We start from the raw sequence: 19,225 nt of genomic DNA, 5'->3' as shown, positions 1-19,225 counted from the left end.
CTTGGGTGGTGCTGAATAATTACTCTGTTAGTGCTGGTTAGCTGGTGAACTAGTCAGGGACCATAAGAGTTCTTCTCTAATGGAATTTCAGCTTTGTGCGATTCCATGTTTGCTGAAAGGCGGCTGGAGAAATGAACGCATTTGGCCCTCTGGACTGGATACGGCATCTCCGTAAGGACTTTGGCCGCCTCCGAGAGCTGCCCGTGAATACCGTGGGCAGCGCTCGGTGCTGCAGTGCCGGGAGGAGGCTGCGGGCGCCGCTGTTGACCGAGAGGAGCGAAAAGGAGCTCGGAGCGCTGCAGCCCCGCCCGCTGCGGAACGACTCGATCGGTCGTTCCCCGTCAGGCTCGGCGGCGGGCGGTGTGCGAGGGTCCCTGCTGTGCGGATCCGTGCTACAACGAGACAGAAGGGGAGGCGGCAGAAGCCGGGTGCGCTGTTCTGGGGCCTGAGTTGAAGAAGTAGACGGATCGGTAATAGGAGGCGGGGAGCAGCCTGCCGTGAAGCGGTGGAGAGGGGGAGATGTGCGCGGTGGGGAGGAACTGGGGCCGGCGGCAGCGAGCTCTGCTCTGGGTGATGCTGCTGGCGGCGTGGGAGGCGGCGTGGGGGCAGCTGCGCTACTCTGTGCCCGAGGAGATGCCCAAGGGCTCGTTCGTTGGCGACGTGGCCAAGGACCTGGGACTGCAGCTGCCGGCGTTGATCGAGCGCGGCTTCCGAATTACAGAAAGAGTTAGGAGTCACTACTTCTCTCTGCACGGGAAGACGGGACATTTAGTGACGGCGGAGAGGATCGACAGAGAGCAGCTGTGTGAGAGTGTGCAGCAATGCGTGCTGCGCTGTGAGCTGGTAGCAGAGGCAGAAATGAAGGTTTACGGAATCGATGTGGAAATCACAGACATTAATGACAACGCGCCCAGCTTCAAAGAAGTTGTTTTGGAAGAGCGAATAAACGAAATGACAGCCCCGGGATCACGATTTCCTCTGGCCGAGGCTCACGACCCTGACTCGGGCCGGAATTCCCTGCAGAGCTACGAGCTGAGCGGTAACGAGCACTTCTCGCTGGCCGTGCAGGCGGGACCCGGCGGCGATCAGCGTCCCGAGCTGGTGCTGGCGAAGGCGCTGGACCGGGAGGAGGCGGCGTTTCACGAGCTGGTGCTGAGGGCGATGGACGGCGGCGATCCGGCACGGACGGGCACGGCTCGGATCCGAGTGACGGTGCTGGATGCGAACGACAACGCGCCGGTGTTCAGCCAGGCGAAGTACACGGTGCGTGTGCCCGAGGACGTGCCCGTGGGCTCAACACTCGTTACCGTTACGGCCACCGACGCCGACGAGGGGGTTCACGGGAGGGTGAAATACTTGTTGAAGAAAACCACTGGAAAAGCTTTGAAAGTGCTGAAGCTTGACCCAGAGACTGGTGCAATCACACTATATCAAAGCCTGGACTACGAAGAAGGCGACTCATATGAGCTGGAGGTACAGGGACGGGATGGCGGAAGCCTTTTTGACACTGCCAAAGTCGAGGTCACGGTCACAGACATAAACGATAACGCACCTGTGATTTATGTGCGGTCAGCGCTCAACGAGATTTCTGAGGACGCCCCGTCGGGAACGGTAGTGGCCCTGTTGTACGTGGACGACCAGGACTCGGGAGCCAACGGCGAGGTGCGCTGCTCGCTCTATGGGGATCTCCCGTTCCGACTGGAGAAGTCGTTTGACGATTATTACCGTGTGGTGACAACGAGAGAGCTGGACCGAGAGCAGGTGTCGGAGTACAACGTGACGGTGCGGGCGGCCGACGGCGGGTCGCCGGCGCTGCAGAGCAGCGCGGTGCTGGCGCTGCGCGTGCTGGACGTGAACGACAACGCGCCGGTGTTCGCGGAGGAGCGCTACAGCGCGCGGCTGGCGGAGAACAACGCGGCGGGCGCGCTGGTGCTGACGGTGCGCGCGACGGACGCGGACTGGGGGCAGAACGCGCGCGTGCGCTACCGGCTGTCGGAGGGGCGGGTGCGGGGCGCGCCGCTGTCGTCGTACGTGTCGGTGCAGGCGGAGACGGGCGCGCTGTACGCGCTGCGCTCCTTGGACTACGAGCAGGTGCGCGAGCTGCGGCTGTGGGTGCGTGCGGAGGACGGCGGCGCGCCGGCGCTGAGCAGCAACGTGTCGGTGCTGCTGCTGGTCGTGGACGAGAACGACAACGCGCCGCAGGTGCTGTACCCGCCGCCGGCCGCGCTGCGGGCGGGCTCGGGCTCGGGCGGCGCGTGGTCGGGCGTGGAGCTGGCGCCGCGCTGGTCGGAGGCGGGCGCGCTGGTGGCCAAGGTTGTGGCGGTGGACGCGGACGCGGGTCAGAACGCGTGGCTGTCGTACGAGCTGGCCAAGGCCACGGAGCCGGGGCTGTTCCGCGTGGGGCTGCACAGCGGCGAGGTGCGCACGGCGCGCTCGCCGCTGGCCCGCGACGCGGCGCGCCAGAGCCTGGTGGTGGTGGTGAAGGACCACGGGCGGCCGGCGCTGTCGGCCACGGCCACGCTGAGCGTGGTGCTGGCCGAGAGCGTGGCCGAGCTGCTGGCCGAGCTGGGCAGCGCGGCCGACGAGGCGGCGGCGCCGGGCGAGCCTGAGGCCGTGAGCCTGACGCGCTGGCTCGTGCTGGCCGTGGCCGCCGTCTCCTGCCTCTTCGTCGCCTTCCTGCTGCTGCTGCTGGCGCTGCGCCTGCGCCGCTGGCGCCGCCAGCAGCTGCTGCCGCCCGCCGGCGGCGCCTTGCGCGGCGTGCCCGTCTCGCACTTCGTGGGCATCGACGGCGTGCGCGCCTTCCTGCAGTCCTACTCGCACGACGTGTCGCTCACGGCCGACTCGCGCAAGAGCCAGCTGCGCTTCTCGGCCAGCGGCAGCTGCTGCGACACCCTCCCGGCCCGGCCGCTGCCCGACGAGCCCGCGCCGCTGCTGGGGGACGAGGATCCTGCCGGCGCCCTCCCCTCGGATAGCCCTGTGCCATCGGTGAGTTGTTCTCTCAACATTTTCTTTACGACCCTTTCTCCTGATACTGCTGTGCCCTTTCCGCACCCTGTTCTGCTTTCATAGGAGATTTTTTAAAAATCAAGGTAAGGTTACATTCGGTGACATTCTGAAGGCTGGTGCCCCTTGCTTTCGTTCTGTGATCATGAGGTCCGCCGTAAGCTTTCCACTTATTGAAGAAGTAAGGAGGGAGAAGGCTTCTATTGGCAGCCTGTTCATTAGATCAGAAGTTTGGGTATTGATCACTTTCCAGGTATTCTTTCTGTATCTCACCTCTACTGTGTACAATCTGTGCTCCTTTTAGGATTAAATCTTCTGAACTGATATATCATGTTAGTAAGGAATTCAAATTTTTAGCAGCACACAAGAGTGAATAAGTTGAATGTGTTGAACATAATATTGATGGTTTTGCGTGGATCTTCTATGGATGTTGTTCTCAGCCTATATCGTTCTGCATAATAGATAGTGGAGGTCAGCAAAAAAAGTCTTTGCCTAATCCATGCTTTGATCTTTGTCCCCAACAGTGGATTGTTGCAGGCAACAAGTGGTCCTAGATGATTTCTGTTTGCCTGTTGTGAAGATGAATGACCCTCTTGAAGTTGTGTCTCTTTGCAAACATGTGGGTGGCTTCACGTGCAGGAAAAATGGCAACATTTCTTTGTCCCTTTTTTTTTTTTTTTTTTTTTTTTTTTTTTAATGGTAGAACAATGTCAAATGCACCTGGATTATCCTTGGCCATAAAATATTTAGCATGGCAAGGGAATTACCTAGATGGAGAGGGAGAGATTCAAGATGCAGAGGGAGATAGAAGCTTGGTTTAATTCTGCAAGCGCAGATATTCCTTGACTCAGTCTCTCTTGGAAGGCTGCTCGACTTTTTCTTTCAGACCTGTTAAGTCTCTTTACAGAATTTCATTGAGCAGGAAAATGTAGCTTCCATGGTACAGAGATATAAAGGTATCTGTGTGGAACTGGTGGTGGGGAGAAAATGGGTCTGGAGAACTGGGCCTCCATTGTCACCTGTTTTGAAGACATATGGGTGAAGGAACACTATGGAAGATGTGAAGGGTTGTAAATTTGAGTCCTGTGAGCTGTGTGTGAATGTCGGCTGGAAGACTCAAGGGAATGTTTTCCTCTGTTGCCTGTGCAGTTCCTATCTCTAGTATGAAGCAATGTGAGGTTTTTCTCCCCAAAGTAATTGTCTACAAGATCTGTATTTCAGCAGCCGGGAGAACCCTGTGAGGTTCTTGCTAACTATTTGCATGTCATCGTAATTGTGTAACTTAAAATTTTAATTTCGTACTTACGGAAGATGCAGTATGGGAAGAGCAAGACGTATGCAGTGTCTAAAAAAAATACATTGTTTTAATAATCTCCTCTGAGTTATAGAACATTGTTGTGAGCTCTTCAATTCTGCAGGTGTTAACATTGTCACTCTTCTGATGATCTGAAGCTGGCACTTTCCTGTTTATAGGGGAAAAGGGAGAGACCTTCATAGACATATTTCCTTACAATCTCTGTGTAACGAAAGCTTTGTCTTGTTTCATGGCTAGGGCTAAAGCTCAAATATCCATGGCAAGGAGATATTATTTCTGGAACTTTCCTTTTGGTAGCGTCTCTCTAGATTCTGAAGATCTGTTATAACTATGTGAGGTCTTAAGGGTTAGGGGGAGGTGTTGGGGGTATATTATGTGAGGAGGTGCTGGTGCAGACCTGACATGAGTTTTGTTCATCCTCTGAGCTGTTGCTGTCCTCATGAAGATGAGTCAAGAGGAGTCTTATGATTTTATATTGTGTAGTTTGGACTTAAATGGCCTAGTTTGGGTTCTATGTTCTTTTGCATCAAGGGTGGCAGTTACACATGTTGTGAGGAGTCCATGTGCTGAAGAATGGGGATGTTGCCTTTGAGCTGATGCTTGGATGGCTGGGTCTTTGACACAACTGTTAATAATTTATGGTCCATAAAATACTTTCCACTTGTTCGTATAATGGGGAGGAACAGAATAATCTTAGTTGTGATGCTTGGGATGAGAGAAGCTGTGCACAGAGCTTTTCTTCTAATGATGTCTGTATGCAAAATTTGCTTTCATGTTATGTTTGGACAGAGAGAAGAAGTCTGTCTATCCAAAGCCAGGGCTGGTGCTGGATTTCACTGTGAATATAGCTCAAAATGAATGTATGAATTATGTCTGTTTGTCCTAGAGTTGTGAGATGAACCTCACAACTGTGGTTCCAGGTTTTTCTTTGTCTTTCTATGCAAGGAAATTACTGTGTTGGGTCTGTAGTGAGCTCTTGTGTGAGGCCTCCTGTGTATCAGTTACAATTGAGTTTCCTGTTCTGTGTGTACACTGCAGTTCACCCAATCTGAAATGTGAGGCCATGATTGATACTCTGTTGGTGTTTTCCAATCCTTGACTGGGTTGATTAAGGTGTTTTGGAGGTTTTCTTTGCGCTGGATTGTTTGGTTTTTTGTTTGCTTCAATTTATTTTTAAGGTGTGAAGTCAATCCTCATTTTGCATGACAACATTGCAATCTCCAAAACATAATTATCCAGCAGGCAGAGAATTTCTCCTTCATACCTTAAGCTGGACATGCAATCATAGACTCATAGAAACACATAATCATAGAATGGTTTGTGTTGAAAAGGACCTTAAATATCATCTTGTTCCAACTGCCCTGCCATGGGCAGGGAAATCTTCCACCAGACCAGGCTGATCAGAGCCCCATCCAACCTGACCTTGAATATTTCATTAAACAAATACCACTTCGTAAAAATATATTTTTCCCCAAGGTGTTCTTTACTCTATGGCCAATGTACAACCAAACTTTTGGTCTATGTGGATGGTGAAACTAAAGGCTGTGAATGCAGAGTGAAGAGGGTGAGAGCTCAGTTCTGTGTCAGGAAAATTGGTGACTCAATGTGAGTTTGGCTGAGAAATAGTTTGATTTGGTGCTTGGTGCCAAGGCCAGTGCCATTTCTGTTCTGTTCTGGCTGTGGTTTCTCTGCCATGAAAGACAAAGACAGTCCTCCAACAATAACATTTTCCATAGTCACTGTTCTTGTAGAACCCTAATTCTTGGCTAGAACAGCTAATTAGTCCTGTGTGAAACTTCCATTATTCATCTGTATCTCTAAGCAAGACTGTGATGTAGAATTTCTTCAGAGTAATTCCACTTCGTGATTCCAATAATTTTCGGGCCTTTGTTTTCAGGAAGGTTGCAGCTTGTTTTCACTGTACTGGTCTGTAATTATCTATTTGAAACAATGACAGTTGTTTTTCAGAAAATCTTTCCTACAACCACCTAGGGAAGAATTGTGTGTGGGGGGAATAGGAAGAATAGGAAGCAGAAGCAATGAGAGATTCTGTTGAAATCTATGAGAAGATTTAACTTGAGCAAGAGGCCGATGAGAATCTGTTTAAAATGATGGTTTAATAATTCTGCAGGGTAAGCAGGCCACGCAGCACAAGAAGTTGTTGAGAAGAGGAGTAATTAACTTTTCAAATGAGCCCCCCAACCTATACAGCTTGAGACCTCATTATCTTACAGATGCTCTCAGGGATTAATTTTAAGGCTTTCAGTCGATACTTCACTGTGAGATTCTCTAACAACTTGTCCTAATGCTTTCCAGCTTTGTGTGATCCATGATTTAGTGTTTTTTGCAGCTTTTTTTTCTGCATTTTTTTCACCATGATTTACTCTGTAAGTGGGTGTATTTACTATTATCACCAACCTATATTTCGTAGCAATGTGTGGTGTGTTATTGTCTCTGGATCTTGTTCCCGTGGGAGTGGAAGGCGAGAGATGCAAGAGCGGTTCTGTGTTCTGTTACTGCTGGAGAAATAGATGTAAATATGACTTTAGTAGACATTGCATCTTGGTGGAAAAGAGTGTGAGGTTACAACAGGGAGGAGATTCCCTTTAATCAAATGGCTTGATGAGCTATTCTCCCTTGGATGACTGCTGATCTTTTAGTATGGTTATCGTTTATGTGCTTTAGAATCCTTCAGGTCCCTATCATAATGGTGGTGAGCAAATGCATTTCACTTCTAGGTGTGCCTGTAGTGCATTATCATCTCATGATAAACTTGACCAGCAAGGAGACACAACCAAAACCTTCCAGTTGCATGTAGAGAAGAAAAAGAAGGCAGGGGAGCTCAGTGTGTGAGGCTGGAGAAGAACTCGTTCATACCCTTGCTCTTCATGTGTCATAGATAAGACAAGCCTGTGCCTGATGGAGTGTGGTGTGATTTGAGTTGCTTCTTTAGAGCAAGCGAGGCCTTCAGGATGTCATTGCATTTGTTAATTTGTATGTGTTTCTAACTCTTGCATCACTTCTTGTCATGAGCTTAACCCCAGTGTGTCTGATCTTTTGTGGAAGGTCTCCTCTGTCCCAATTGTCTAAGTGCAGGTGCAGTTCCCGCACACACACCTGTGATGTTTACAGCTGTAAAGAGGAAGGTTTCCTAAGCACATGTGTGCTCACCCAGAAATTTTTTGTGTGTAGTGTAATAATGCTGAAGCATCACTACTGCAGTCCTCCAAGTGCAGAGTGGCCACCCAGCCCAGTCAAGGTTTCCATGAATAGATCAGGGGCCAGTGGGAGAATGTGTGCAGTGTCCCCCACGTCATCACCCAGAAGAACATTCTGGGCAATCATGTGGAGGCTGTGAAATGGCTGAGGAACAGGCTGGAGAGTCACCTCCAAAGAGTCACAGACAGTGGCTCAATGTGCAGGTGGAAATCAGTAACTTGTGCTGTCCCTCAAGGGTCCTTCCTGGGACCAGTACTTTCCAGTAGTGACCAGTTTAGTACCTTCATGGACAATGGGGTTGAGTGCACCTTTAGACAATTTGCAGCTGACACCAATCTGAGTTGATTCACGAGAAAGCAGAGATACCAACGAAGGATGGGGTGGAGAAGTGACCCCATGCAACCATGATGGTGTTGAACAGGGCAAAGGGCAAGGTCCTGCACCTGGTTTAGGGCAATGCAATCCCCAGTTTTAACAGAGAGCAGGGTTTAGGGAACAGCTTTGCAGTGAAGTACTTTGGGTTCTTGGTGGGTGATAACATTATACATGAGCTGCCAATGGTCGTCTGCTGCTCAAATTATGTTCTGCACTGCATAACAAGTATTCTGCCCAGCAGGCCTAAGGTGGTTCTTCACCCTCTTTAAATCCTTATATGAGAGCATAGACTGCATGGAGATCTTGGGCCAATATCCTAAATGGACATGCTAGTGTTCCCAGAAGAATCATGGGAATGATCTGAGTGTTGGAACACCTCTTCTATGTGGAACGACTGAAGGAGTTTACATTTTCAAGTATGGAGAAAAGATATCTGTATGTAGCCTTTTGAATTTTTTTTCTATTGAAATTTACTAATAAGCTTTTAGAAAATATGAACACAGCAGTTTTTACCAGGGCCAGTGGTCATAGGACAGGAGACAAGTGTTTTAACGAAAAGAAGGGAGATTTTGATTAGAAGAATACTTTAGAGTGTGGGTTGTCAGAATATGGAATGTTTTGCCCAGAACAGTTTTGGATGTGCCTCCAACGTTCAAGTCTATCACAAAGTATTCCTGTTTATGGCAGTGGTGTGGATTAAATGACCTTTAAAGAAAGTTTAAGTTGAAAACTGAAGACACTGTTTAGGTGTATAAAGAACCAAGCATTTCTTTGCGCATTCTATTGTCAGAAACTCAGATACGGAGATGCAGAATAAGAAACTTCAATGAGTCAGAAATAGTAGAGTATACGTTATTCAGCTATACTTCCATAGGGGTTTATTGCATTGCTTTAGGTTGATCTATATCCCAAATTAATTCATCCCAGACAGTGAAAGGAACATATCATTATGTGACAAAGTGCGAGAAAACTCTACAAATCTGCCCTATATTATTGCTTTCTGCTGCACTAGATGTGAAGGTATTTTATAAAGAGCAGCCGGATTCCCTCCCATCAATGTTTGCTTCTAACTGTCCAATGTGACACAAATAATGCCATAAAAGCATCCGAATGCACATCTCAGATAGAAATGCCTTGGAGTCGAGATTAGCCAGTGTTTCTGTGCCAGCTGTTTGCAGTGGAGGCGAGCCCCCGGAGCCGGTGCGGGCGCTGAGCCCCGCCCAAAGCCGGGCCCCCTTGAGCGCGGCCGTGCGGAGGCTGCAGTGGCGCGGCGGCGCCTCCGGGTGTCGCTGTTGGCCGCCGCCGAGCGGCGCTGGAGCCGCCGCCGCCGCAGCGTCCTGCCCCCGCAGGCTGCTCGCTCGCCCGGCGCCGGACACAGCGGCAGCGGCAGCGAGAGGCGGCGAGAGGCGGCGAGAGGCGGCCCTTGGCGGGGAGCAGCGGCGTTCGAGGCGGCCCGAGCGGGCTGGCTGCGCTGCCTGTGAGCGGTGCGTGCGGTGTGTGGCGAGAGCGGCTGCAAGGGAGGCAGGGCAGCGGCAGGAGGCAGGAGCGCGGCGAGCTGTGGCGGCAGAGAATGGCGGTGAGGCGGCGGCAGAGGCTCGGGCCGGGCGGCGGGCGAGCGCTGCTGGGCGCGGTGCTGCTGTGCGTGTGGTGGCGGGCGGCGGCCGAGCGGGTCCGCTACGCCATCCCCGAGGAGCTGGGCAGAGGCTCGCTCGTGGGGCCGCTGGCGCGGGACCTGGGGCTCAGCGCGGACGAGCTGCCGGCGCGCAAGCTGCAGGTGGCGTCTGCCGGCAAGAAGCAGCTGAAATACTTCACAGTGAATGAGGAGAACGGGAACCTGTACGTGAACGAGAGGCTGGACCGGGAGGAGATGTGCGGCGTATCTGCGACCTGTTCTGTCAGTTTCGAGGTGCTGGTGCACAACCCGCTGAACATTTTCCGCGTCGAGGTGGCCATTGAGGACGTGAACGACAACTCTCCAGTCTTCAGCAAGGCTGCTCTGGACCTCGAGATTAGTGAATGGACGCTTCCCGGTGCTCGTTTTTCCCTGGAGATGGCCCGAGATGCGGACATTGGAAGTAACTCACTGGTGAGTTACGTGCTCGACAGCAACCCGTCCTTTTCTCTGGCCTTAAAGGAAAACCCCGATGGAAACAAGCAGCCGGAATTAGTACTGGAGAGAGCCCTGGACCGAGAGAAGCAAAGTTCCGTTGAGTTGGTGCTGACAGCAGTGGACGGTGGGGAACCGGAGAGGTCCGGGGCTGTCCAGATACGGGTCAGTGTGACAGACGCCAACGACAACCCGCCCGTGTTCAGTAAAAGCCTCTACGAGGCGCGAGTGCCGGAGAATCTGCCGGTGGGTTCGCTGCTGCTGCAGGTGCGGGCGACAGATGCTGACACAGGATCTAACGGGCAGGTGTCCTATGCATTCAGCAACGTTCCAGGCGCCATCAGCGAGTTGTTCACTGTGGACAGTGAGAGCGGCGAGGTCAGGACGGCGGGTGCCCTCGATTTCGAGGACAAGAGTAAATATAGTTTCGGTCTGGAAGCAAGGGACGGCGGCGGTTTAGTGTCACACTGTAAGGTGCAAATTGAAATCACGGATGAGAATGACAATGCACCCGAGATCACGGTTCTGACACTGTCGAGCCCCGTGCCTGAGGACGCGCCGGTCGGCACCGTGGTGGCCCTGCTGAACGTGGAAGATCCGGACTCAGGCGAGAACGGTCAGGTGTCGTGCGAGCTGTCGGGCGAGGCGCCGCTGTCGATCGTGGCGTCGCCGGGCGGCTCGTACAAGGTGGTGACGGCGAGCGCGCTGGATCGCGAGCAGGCGCCCGAGCAGCGCGTGACGGTGGTGGCCCGGGACCGGGGCAGGCCGGCGCTGTGGAGCAGCACGGAGCTGGTGCTGGAGGTGTCGGACGTGAACGACAACGCGCCCGTGTTCGAGGAGGCGGCGTACAGCGCGTACGTGGCGGAGAACAACGCGGCGGGCGCGCTGATGCTGCGCGTGCAGGCGCGGGACGCGGACGCGGGCGCCAACGGGCGCGTGAGCTACTGGCTGGCGGGCGGCAGCGCGGGCGCGGCGGGCGCGGCGCCGCTCGTGTCGGTGGAGGCGCGGAGCGGCGCGCTGTACGCGCAGCGCTCCTTGGACTACGAGCAGTGCCGCGAGTTCTGGGTGGCGGTGCGGGCGCAGGACGGCGGCGCGCCGGCGCGCAGCTCCACGGCCACGGTGCGCGTCTTCGTGCTGGACCGCAACGACAACGCGCCGCGGGTGCTCTGGCCGGTGGCGGGCGCGGCGGCGGCGGCGGGAGAGGGTCCGGCAGCGGCGGCGTTCGAGGTGGTGCCGCGCTCGGCCGAGGCCGGCTACCTGGTGGCCAAGGTGGTGGCGGTGGACGCGGACGCGGGGCGCAACGCGTGGCTGTCGTACGAGCTGGTGCAGGCGTCGGAGCCGGCGCTGTTCCGCGTGGGGCTGCACAGCGGCGAGGTGCGCACGGCGCGCGCCGTGTCCGAGCGGGACGCGGCCAAGCAGCGAGTGGTGGCCGTGGTGAAGGACCACGGGCAGCCGGCGCTGTCGGCCACGGCCACGCTGCACGTGGTGCTGGCCGAGAGCTTGCAGGAGGCGCTGCCGGAGCTGAGCGAGCGGCCGGCGGGCGCCGAGGCGGCGGCGGCGGCCGAGCTGCAGTTCTACCTGGTGCTGGCGCTGGCGCTGCTGTCGGCGCTCTTGGTGCTGAGCGTGGCGCTGGCCGTGCTGGCGCGGCTGCGCCGGGCCGGGCCGCCCGCCGTGCTGCGCTGCCTGGGCGCGCAGCGCTTCTCGCTGGCCGGCGCCGCCTTCCCGGCCGACTTCTGCGAGGGCACCTTGCCCTACTCCTACAACCTGTGCGTGGCGGCGCCGGCCCGCGCCGCGCCCGAGGCCGCTTGGCCGCCGCCGCCGGTGCCCGTGCTGTCGGCGGAGGAGCTTCTAGGCGGGGATGACTGCGAGAAGCCGAGCCCGAACCACAGCGCTGTCGCGGGAGAATTCCCCGCTGACTTGGACGCAGCTCAGGTCTGTAAAGCCGTGCACTAGTTCTTTTTATTGAGTCCTTCCTTTCGTCATCCTTTCTCACCTTGTTTTCTCGGCATGTTTTCGATGAGAAGTTCTCATTCGTGTTTCCACGTAGCCGCGGATAGTTTTAATTTTTCCTTAGTAACTGTTTCCGATTCAGCCGAGGTTCTTTGTTTATAACTCTTTTTTACTGGCTGTAATATTCCCGGTTTTCCGGGCTTATAGAGTTGTGGGATGCACACACCTGTCTGCATAAATGTCTGAGTTAAGGAAAGGGCTTTCCTTCTGCCATGGAGATCAGGAAGCTAGCTGTGGCCCTTGTGTCGTCCTTGATAAGTGTCAAGTTTAGTGGAGCCATTTTTTCTTCAACATTATTGCTGTAAAAATTTCAAAATATTCGCAGCATGTATATTGGAAGCTTACTCTGTCGGAGATCCATTGATTTTGAGTGATGGAGAAAAATCCGAACAAGTGATGTTGTACCTTTTTTGTTTCCTGATTTTGTTCAGAAAGAGTTTATTTGGAAATGGTTCGTAGCTTCAAACAAATGCGTTCATTAACGGGTTTTAGGGATGTTTTTGCCTGTTGGACTCACAAAGGAAATGTGGTGCAATGTTACGTTCTGTGTCCTGAGTGAAAAAAAGAAATGTCGACCGTTTTAGGGGACAATCAGGTAGTGGGCTGTCTTCCTTTTTGCAGCCTGACTAGTACTTCGCTATTTTAGTCTTCACGATATTTATTTCATACAGAGGTGAATGTGCAGAAAGATTTGTTTCACATGTGTTTCTTTTTCCTTTTCTCTTTACCCTATGAGTTTGCGATGTATGGAGATGAGGGGTTTTTGGAGAACAGCAGGGTTTTAAACTTCTGACTTTTTACAAGGATAGACATCTGAGATATGAATACATGAGAGTAACAGGTATCGAGGAGAATTTCCAAATGGCAGTTCAGTCACCTGAATCATTTGTCACCATTTGTACATTTATCCTGGGTCAGCAGAGTTTCGTGTGGGCAGCTGGGCTTTTCTTCTGCTGTTCTAGAATTCTTTCCTTGAAAATGAACCAACCTGATTAAAAAAGTGTTCCTGTGATACTTTCTTAACACGCTTCAGTGTTTTACAGGTTTATTACTGCCAAATTATCTTTTTTGTGGCTACATAATTAGTTGATTAGTGCAAATGTGTAAAAGGTAAGGAAACACGAAATATAACTGAGGATTGTGAGATTCAAACATTTGAATCTTGATTTCTTCAGATTTTACTTTGGGACTATTAGCTGTATCTTTATTTCTGCCTATCATATTCATAAAACAATTAAATCCCTGATTTCAAGAAGCTTGGAATTGCTCTCGTCCAGTTTATTTTAATGAGCCTGATATTTCAGGTAATCCCTGCGTGTGTGTGGGTTTGGGTGTGTATGTTTTTAATCTAAGATCCCGTTGCTGAAGAAATTTCTTAGCAAATAAGGTAAAACTGATGGCAATCTAGAGGTCGAAATGGGAAACATATGCTTTAATTTGCATATATTGCCGATACTGAATTATTAATATCTCCTGCCGCTGAAGCACCTCGCCCACGGAAGGCATATACATTCTGCCCCATCGTGATGCCCTGAAGGATCAAAGCGAAGATCGGCTGGAGAAAAACCAGTGAAGGAGGTCAGTTCTGCGCGGAAAAGGGTCTCCGTGTAAAATATCCAATCCAGTCCCCACTAGTGCAAGGCAGGGCGGGCAGCGCTCGGTGCTGCAGTGCCGGGAGGAGGCTGCGGGCGCCGCTGTTGACCGAGAGGAGCGAGAGGAAGCTCCGAGCGCTGCAGCCCCGCCCGCCTCGGAACGGTTCGCTCGGTTTATCGTTCCTTGTCCTACCCTGCCGCCCGATCGTCTCCGCGGTGCCGATACATTCTGCAGCCAGACGGAGGGACCGGCGACTGCGGACCGTGAAGAAGCTGAGAGCATTGAGTGGTACCGGGAGCTCGATCGACTGTGGTGCGGTGCCGGGGCGGAGATGATCGCTGCGGGGAGGCGCTGGGGCCGGCGGCAGCGAGCTCTACTCTGGCTGATCCTGCTGGCGGCCTGGGAGGCGGCGTGGGGGCAGCTGCGCTACTCGGTGCCCGAGGAGATGCCCAAGGGCTCGTTCGTGGGCGATGTTGCCAAGGACCTGGGGCTGCAGATCCTAGAGCTGATCGAGCGCGGTGCCCGCATTACAGAAAGAGGTAGGACTCAGTACTTTTCTCTGCACGGGAGGACGGGACATTTAGTGACAGTGGAGAGGATCGACAGAGAGCTGCTTTGCAGGCTCGTGGAGAAATGCGTGCTGCGCTGTGAGCTAATAGTGGAGGGGGAAATGCAGGTTTACCGAATCGAAGTGGAAATCACGGACATTAACGACAACGCCCCGAGTTTCAGAGAGGCAGAAACAGAGCTGAGAATGAGCGAGACGACCGCCCCGGGGGCCCGATTTCCACTTCCCGGGGCTCGTGACCCCGATACAAGCCGGAATTCTCTGCAGAGCTACGAGCTGAGCGGTAACGAGCACTTCTCGCTGGCCGTGCAGGCGGGCCCCGGCGGCGATCAGCGTCCCGAGCTGGTGCTGGCGAAGGCGCTGGACCGGGAGGAGGCGGCGTTTCACGAGCTGGTGCTGAGGGCGATGGACGGCGGCGATCCGGCACGGACGGGAACGGCTCGGATCCGCGTGACGGTGCTGGATGCCAACGACAACGCGCCGGTGTTCAGCCAGGCGGAGTACACGGTGCGTGTACCCGAGGACGTGCCCGTGGGCTCCGTCCTTGTCACCGTCACGGCTACCGACGCCGACGTGGGCTTGAATGGCCTCGTGAAATACTCCTTGAAAAAAGCGACCGACATGGCATCAGATATTTTCCATGTGGATATTGAAACAGGAGCGATCAATTTGTTGAGGACCTTGGATTTCGAGGAAGGCGATTCGTATGTATTGGAGGTACAGGCACATGATAGTGGAGCTCTTTTCAGCACTGCAAGGGTCGCGATCACAGTGATTGATGTGAACGACAATGCGCCCGAACTGACAGTATCGTCAAAGCTGAACGAGATCCCGGAAGATGCACAGCCAGGAACTGTTGTGGCCCTACTGCACGTGCAGGATCGGGACTCGGGGGCGAACGGCGAGGTGCGCTGCTCGCTCGAAGGGGATGTCCCGTTCCGGCTGGAGAAATCTTTCGACGATTACTTTCGCGTGGTTACAGCGAGAGAGCTGGACCGAGAGCAGGTGTCGGAGTACAACGTGACGGTGCGGGCGACCGACGGCGGGTCGCCGGCGCTGCAGAGCAGCGCGGTGCTGGCGCTGCGCGTGCTGGACGTGAACGACAACGCGCCGGTGTTCGCGGAGGAGCGCTACAGCGCGCGGCTGGCGGAGAACAACGCGGCGGGCGCGCTGGTGCTGACGGTGCGCGCGACGGACGCGGACTGGGGGCAGAACGCGCGCGTGCGCTACCGGCTGTCGGAGGGGCGGGTGCGGGGCGCGCCGCTGTCGTCGTACGTGTCGGTGCAGGCGGAGACGGGCGCGCTGTACGCGCTGCGCTCCTTGGACTACGAGCAGGTGCGCGAGCTGCGGCTGTGGGTGCGTGCGGAGGACGGCGGCGCGCCGGCGCTGAGCAGCAACGTGTCGGTGCTGCTGCTGGTCGTGGACGAGAACGACAACGCGCCGCAGGTGCTGTACCCGCCGCCGGCCGCGCTGCGGGCGGGCTCGGGCTCGGGCGGCGCGTGGTCGGGCGTGGAGCTGGCGCCGCGCTGGTCGGAGGCGGGCGCGCTGGTGGCCAAGGTGGTGGCGGTGGACGCGGACGCGGGTCAGAACGCGTGGCTGTCGTACGAGCTGGCCAAGGCCACGGAGCCGGGGCTGTTCCGCGTGGGGCTGCACAGCGGCGAGGTGCGCACGGCGCGCTCGCCGCTGGCCCGCGACGCGGCGCGCCAGAGCCTGGTGGTGGTGGTGAAGGACCACGGGCGGCCGGCGCTGTCGGCCACGGCCACGCTGAGCGTGGTGCTGGCCGAGAGCGTGGCCGAGCTGCTGGCCGAGCTGGGCAGCGCGGCCGACGAGGCGGCGGCGCCGGGCGAGCCTGAGGCCGTGAGCCTGACGCGCTGGCTCGTGCTGGCCGTGGCCGCCGTCTCCTGCCTCTTCGTCGCCTTCCTGCTGCTGCTGCTGGCGCTGCGCCTGCGCCGCTGGCGCCGCCAGCAGCTGCTGCCGCCCGCCGGCGGCGCCTTGCGCGGCGTGCCCGTCTCGCACTTCGTGGGCATCGACGGCGTGCGCGCCTTCCTGCAGTCCTACTCGCACGACGTGTCGCTCACGGCCGACTCGCGCAAGAGCCAGCTGCGCTTCTCGGCCAGCGGCAGCTGCTGCGACACCCTCCCGGCCCGGCCGCTGCCCGACGAGCCCGCGCCGCTGCTGGGCGACGAGGACCCTGCCGGCGCCCTCCCCGTGGATCCCGCTTCTCCCTCGGTGAGTTTCTCCATTTAGATTCTTTCCACGATAATTTCTCCTGATTGTGTTATGGTCTTTCTCCTCCTTGTTCTCTGGCTTGCCTAGAGGATCTTTCTTAAAAGCCTTTTAATTTTTTCTTTGGTTACGTTCTGAAGGCTGGTGCCTGTTTGTGTCGTTTTCTGATCATGGGGTCTGTCCTCAGCTTTCTAGTTATTGAAGAAGCAAGGAGGGAGAAGGCTGCTGTTGGCAGGCCCTTCCTTAGTTTTGAAGTTTGGGTATTGATCGGGTTCCAGGTAGTCTTCCTGTATATCACCATGCCGTGTAGAATCTTTGCTCCTGTTGGTGTTAAATCTTCTGATTTGATGTATCGCATTATTAAAAAATTTGCATTTTTAGCAGCCTTGTGTCTTCTCAGCTATACTTGTGCTTGCATTGGTTGAATGTGTCAAATAAAATGCTCATGGCTTTGCGTGGAACTTCTGTGCATATTTTTCTCAACCTTCATTGTTCTGCATGATACATCGTGGTGGTCAGCAGGAAAAGTCTTTGCGTCATCCATGCTTTGTTCTTTGTCCCAAACAGAGGATTTGGCCTGGCGGCAAGTGGTCCTTGATGATGTCTTTTTGACTTTTGTGAGGATGGGGGATCCTCTGGAAGCTGTGAGTCGTTGAAAAGCCTGTGGGTGGCTTCATGTGGAGGAGGAAATGACAGAGGAAAGGGCAGAATGGCTTTGTCTTTTTCTTCATTTTCATGGTAGAGCTACTTCAGAGGGAGCTGGATGAGCTTTGGCTATAAAGTATTTAGCATGGCTAGAGAATTGCCTGGATGGGAAAGGTTAGATTGAAGGAGCAGTGGGAGATACTAGGTGGGCTTAATTCCCCAACTGCAGATATTCCCTGACCCAGTCTCTCTTGGAAGTCGGCTTGGCTTTTGCTTTCAGACCTGTGAAGTCTCTTCACAGAATTTCATTGAGCAGGCAAATGCAGCTTCTATGGTACAGAGATGTAAAGACATCTGTGTGGAATTGGTAGTGGGAAGTAAAATGGTCTGGAGAACTGGGCCTCCAGTGTCACATTTTGTTAAGATGTCTGAGTGAAGGAGCACCATGGATGACGTGAAGGGTTGGAAATTTGAATCCTGTGAGCTGTGTGTAATTGTCTGCTGAAAGACTGACTGGAATGTTTTCCTCTTTTCTCTTTGCAGTTCCTGTCTCTAGTATGAAGCAATGCGAGGTTTTTCTTCTCAAATTAGTTGTCTAAAAGATCTGTATTCCAGCAGCATCGAGAACCCTGGGAGGTTCTTACTAAGTATTTGCATGTCATCATAATTGTTTATCTTTAAAATGTAATATTGTATTTATGGAAGACGTCGTATGGGAAGAGCAAGTGATATATGTGGTGCCTATAAACAACATTTTTAATCATCTCCTGTGATAATCCACAGGAGTTTTGTGAGCTCTTGAACGCTGCAGGTGTTAAATTTCTGTGTCACTCTTCTGATGGTCTAAAGATGGTTCTTCCCTGTTTATAGGGGAAAAGAGAGAGACTTTCATAGACGTGTTTTTATAAAAAGTCTCTGTAATTAATGTTTTTTCTTGTCGCATGGCTAGGGCAAGAAATCAAACATTCATGGTAAGGAGATAGTGCCTGAGCAACCTTCCTTTTGGTAGAGTCTCTCTCAATTCTCAAAATCTGGAATAACCATGTGAGCTGTGAAGGTTGAGGGTGGAGTGTTGGGGGTGTGGTGTGTGAGGAGGTGCTGGTGCAGACCTGACATGAGTTTTGTTCATCCTCTGGACTGCTGTTGGCGTTATGAAGATGAGTCAGGAGGAGTCTTATGACTTTATATTGTCTGGTTTGGACTAAAATGTCCTAGTTGGGATTGTGTTTTCTGCATCAAGAGTGGCAGTCACACAACTCATAAGAAGTTCCTGTGCTGAAGAATGGGGATGTTGCCTTTGAGCTGATGCTTGGATGGCTGGGTCTTTGACACAGCTGTTAATAATTTATGGTCTGTAAAACACTTTCCACTTGTTCCTATAATGGGGAGGAACCGAATACTCTAAGGGTTGATGCTTGGGATTTGAGAAGCTGTGCATAGAGCTTTCCTTCTAATGCTGTCTGCATGCAAAATTTGCTTTCACGTTACGTTTGGTCAGAGAGAAGTCTGTCTATCCAGAGCCAGGGCTGGTGCTGGATTTCACTGTGATATAGCTCAAAAAGAATGAATGAATTGTGTCTGTCCTAGAGAAGTTAGATGGGCCTCACAGGAGTGGTTCCAAGCTTTGTCTTGCTATGCAAGGAAATGACTGTGTGGGGTCCATGTAGTGAACTCCTGTGTGAGGCCTCCTGTCTATCAGTTACAATTGAGTTTGCTGTGTTGTGTGTTCACTGCAGTTGATACAATCTGAAATGTGAGGCCATTATTGATATTCTTCAGGTGTTTTCCCATCCTTGCCTGGGTTGATTAAGGTTTTTATGAGGTTTTGATTGTGTTGGGTTGGTTGTTTTTGTGTTTGCTTTAATTTTATTCCCGGAGGGATGTTGATCCTCGTACATGGTAGTCCCGCAAACTCCAAAATATATAATTATCCCGTGTGTAGAGAATCTCTTATTCATACCTTGAAGCTGTATATGTAAATATAGATTGATAGGAAAACAGAACCCTAGAATGGTTTGTGCTTAAAAGCACCTTAAAATTATCATCTTCTTCTTACTCCTCTGCTTGGGCAGGGTTATCTTCCACCAGAGCAGGTAGATCAGAGCCCCATCCAGCCTGACCCTGAGTATTTCATTAAACAAATACCACTTCATAAATATATGTT

At 53.4% G+C, this 19,225-nt stretch overlaps 1 protein-coding gene across 1 annotated transcript; it reads left to right on the top strand.

Moving 5' to 3' along the window:
- Window positions 1–326: 326 nt before the first annotated feature.
- LOC306808882 (uncharacterized protein) lies at window positions 327–17,622 on the top strand (the record flags this gene model as incomplete). The annotated part of the gene is made up of 4 exons (XM_079319889.1): window positions 327–2,985; window positions 9,291–11,438; window positions 15,898–16,419; window positions 17,605–17,622. The coding sequence occupies exons 1-4, from the start codon at window positions 520–522 to the stop codon at window positions 17,620–17,622; spliced, it is 5,154 nt and encodes a 1,717-aa protein (XP_079176015.1). The 5' UTR covers window positions 327–519.
- Between the last annotated feature and the right edge of the window lie 1,603 nt (window positions 17,623–19,225).

The sequence above is a fragment of the Erithacus rubecula genome, assembly GCF_903797595.1.
Source record: "Erithacus rubecula genome assembly, chromosome: 16".
NCBI classification, from domain to species: domain Eukaryota; kingdom Metazoa; phylum Chordata; class Aves; order Passeriformes; family Muscicapidae; genus Erithacus; species Erithacus rubecula.
This window is presented reverse-complemented; position numbering and strand designations above follow the sequence as displayed.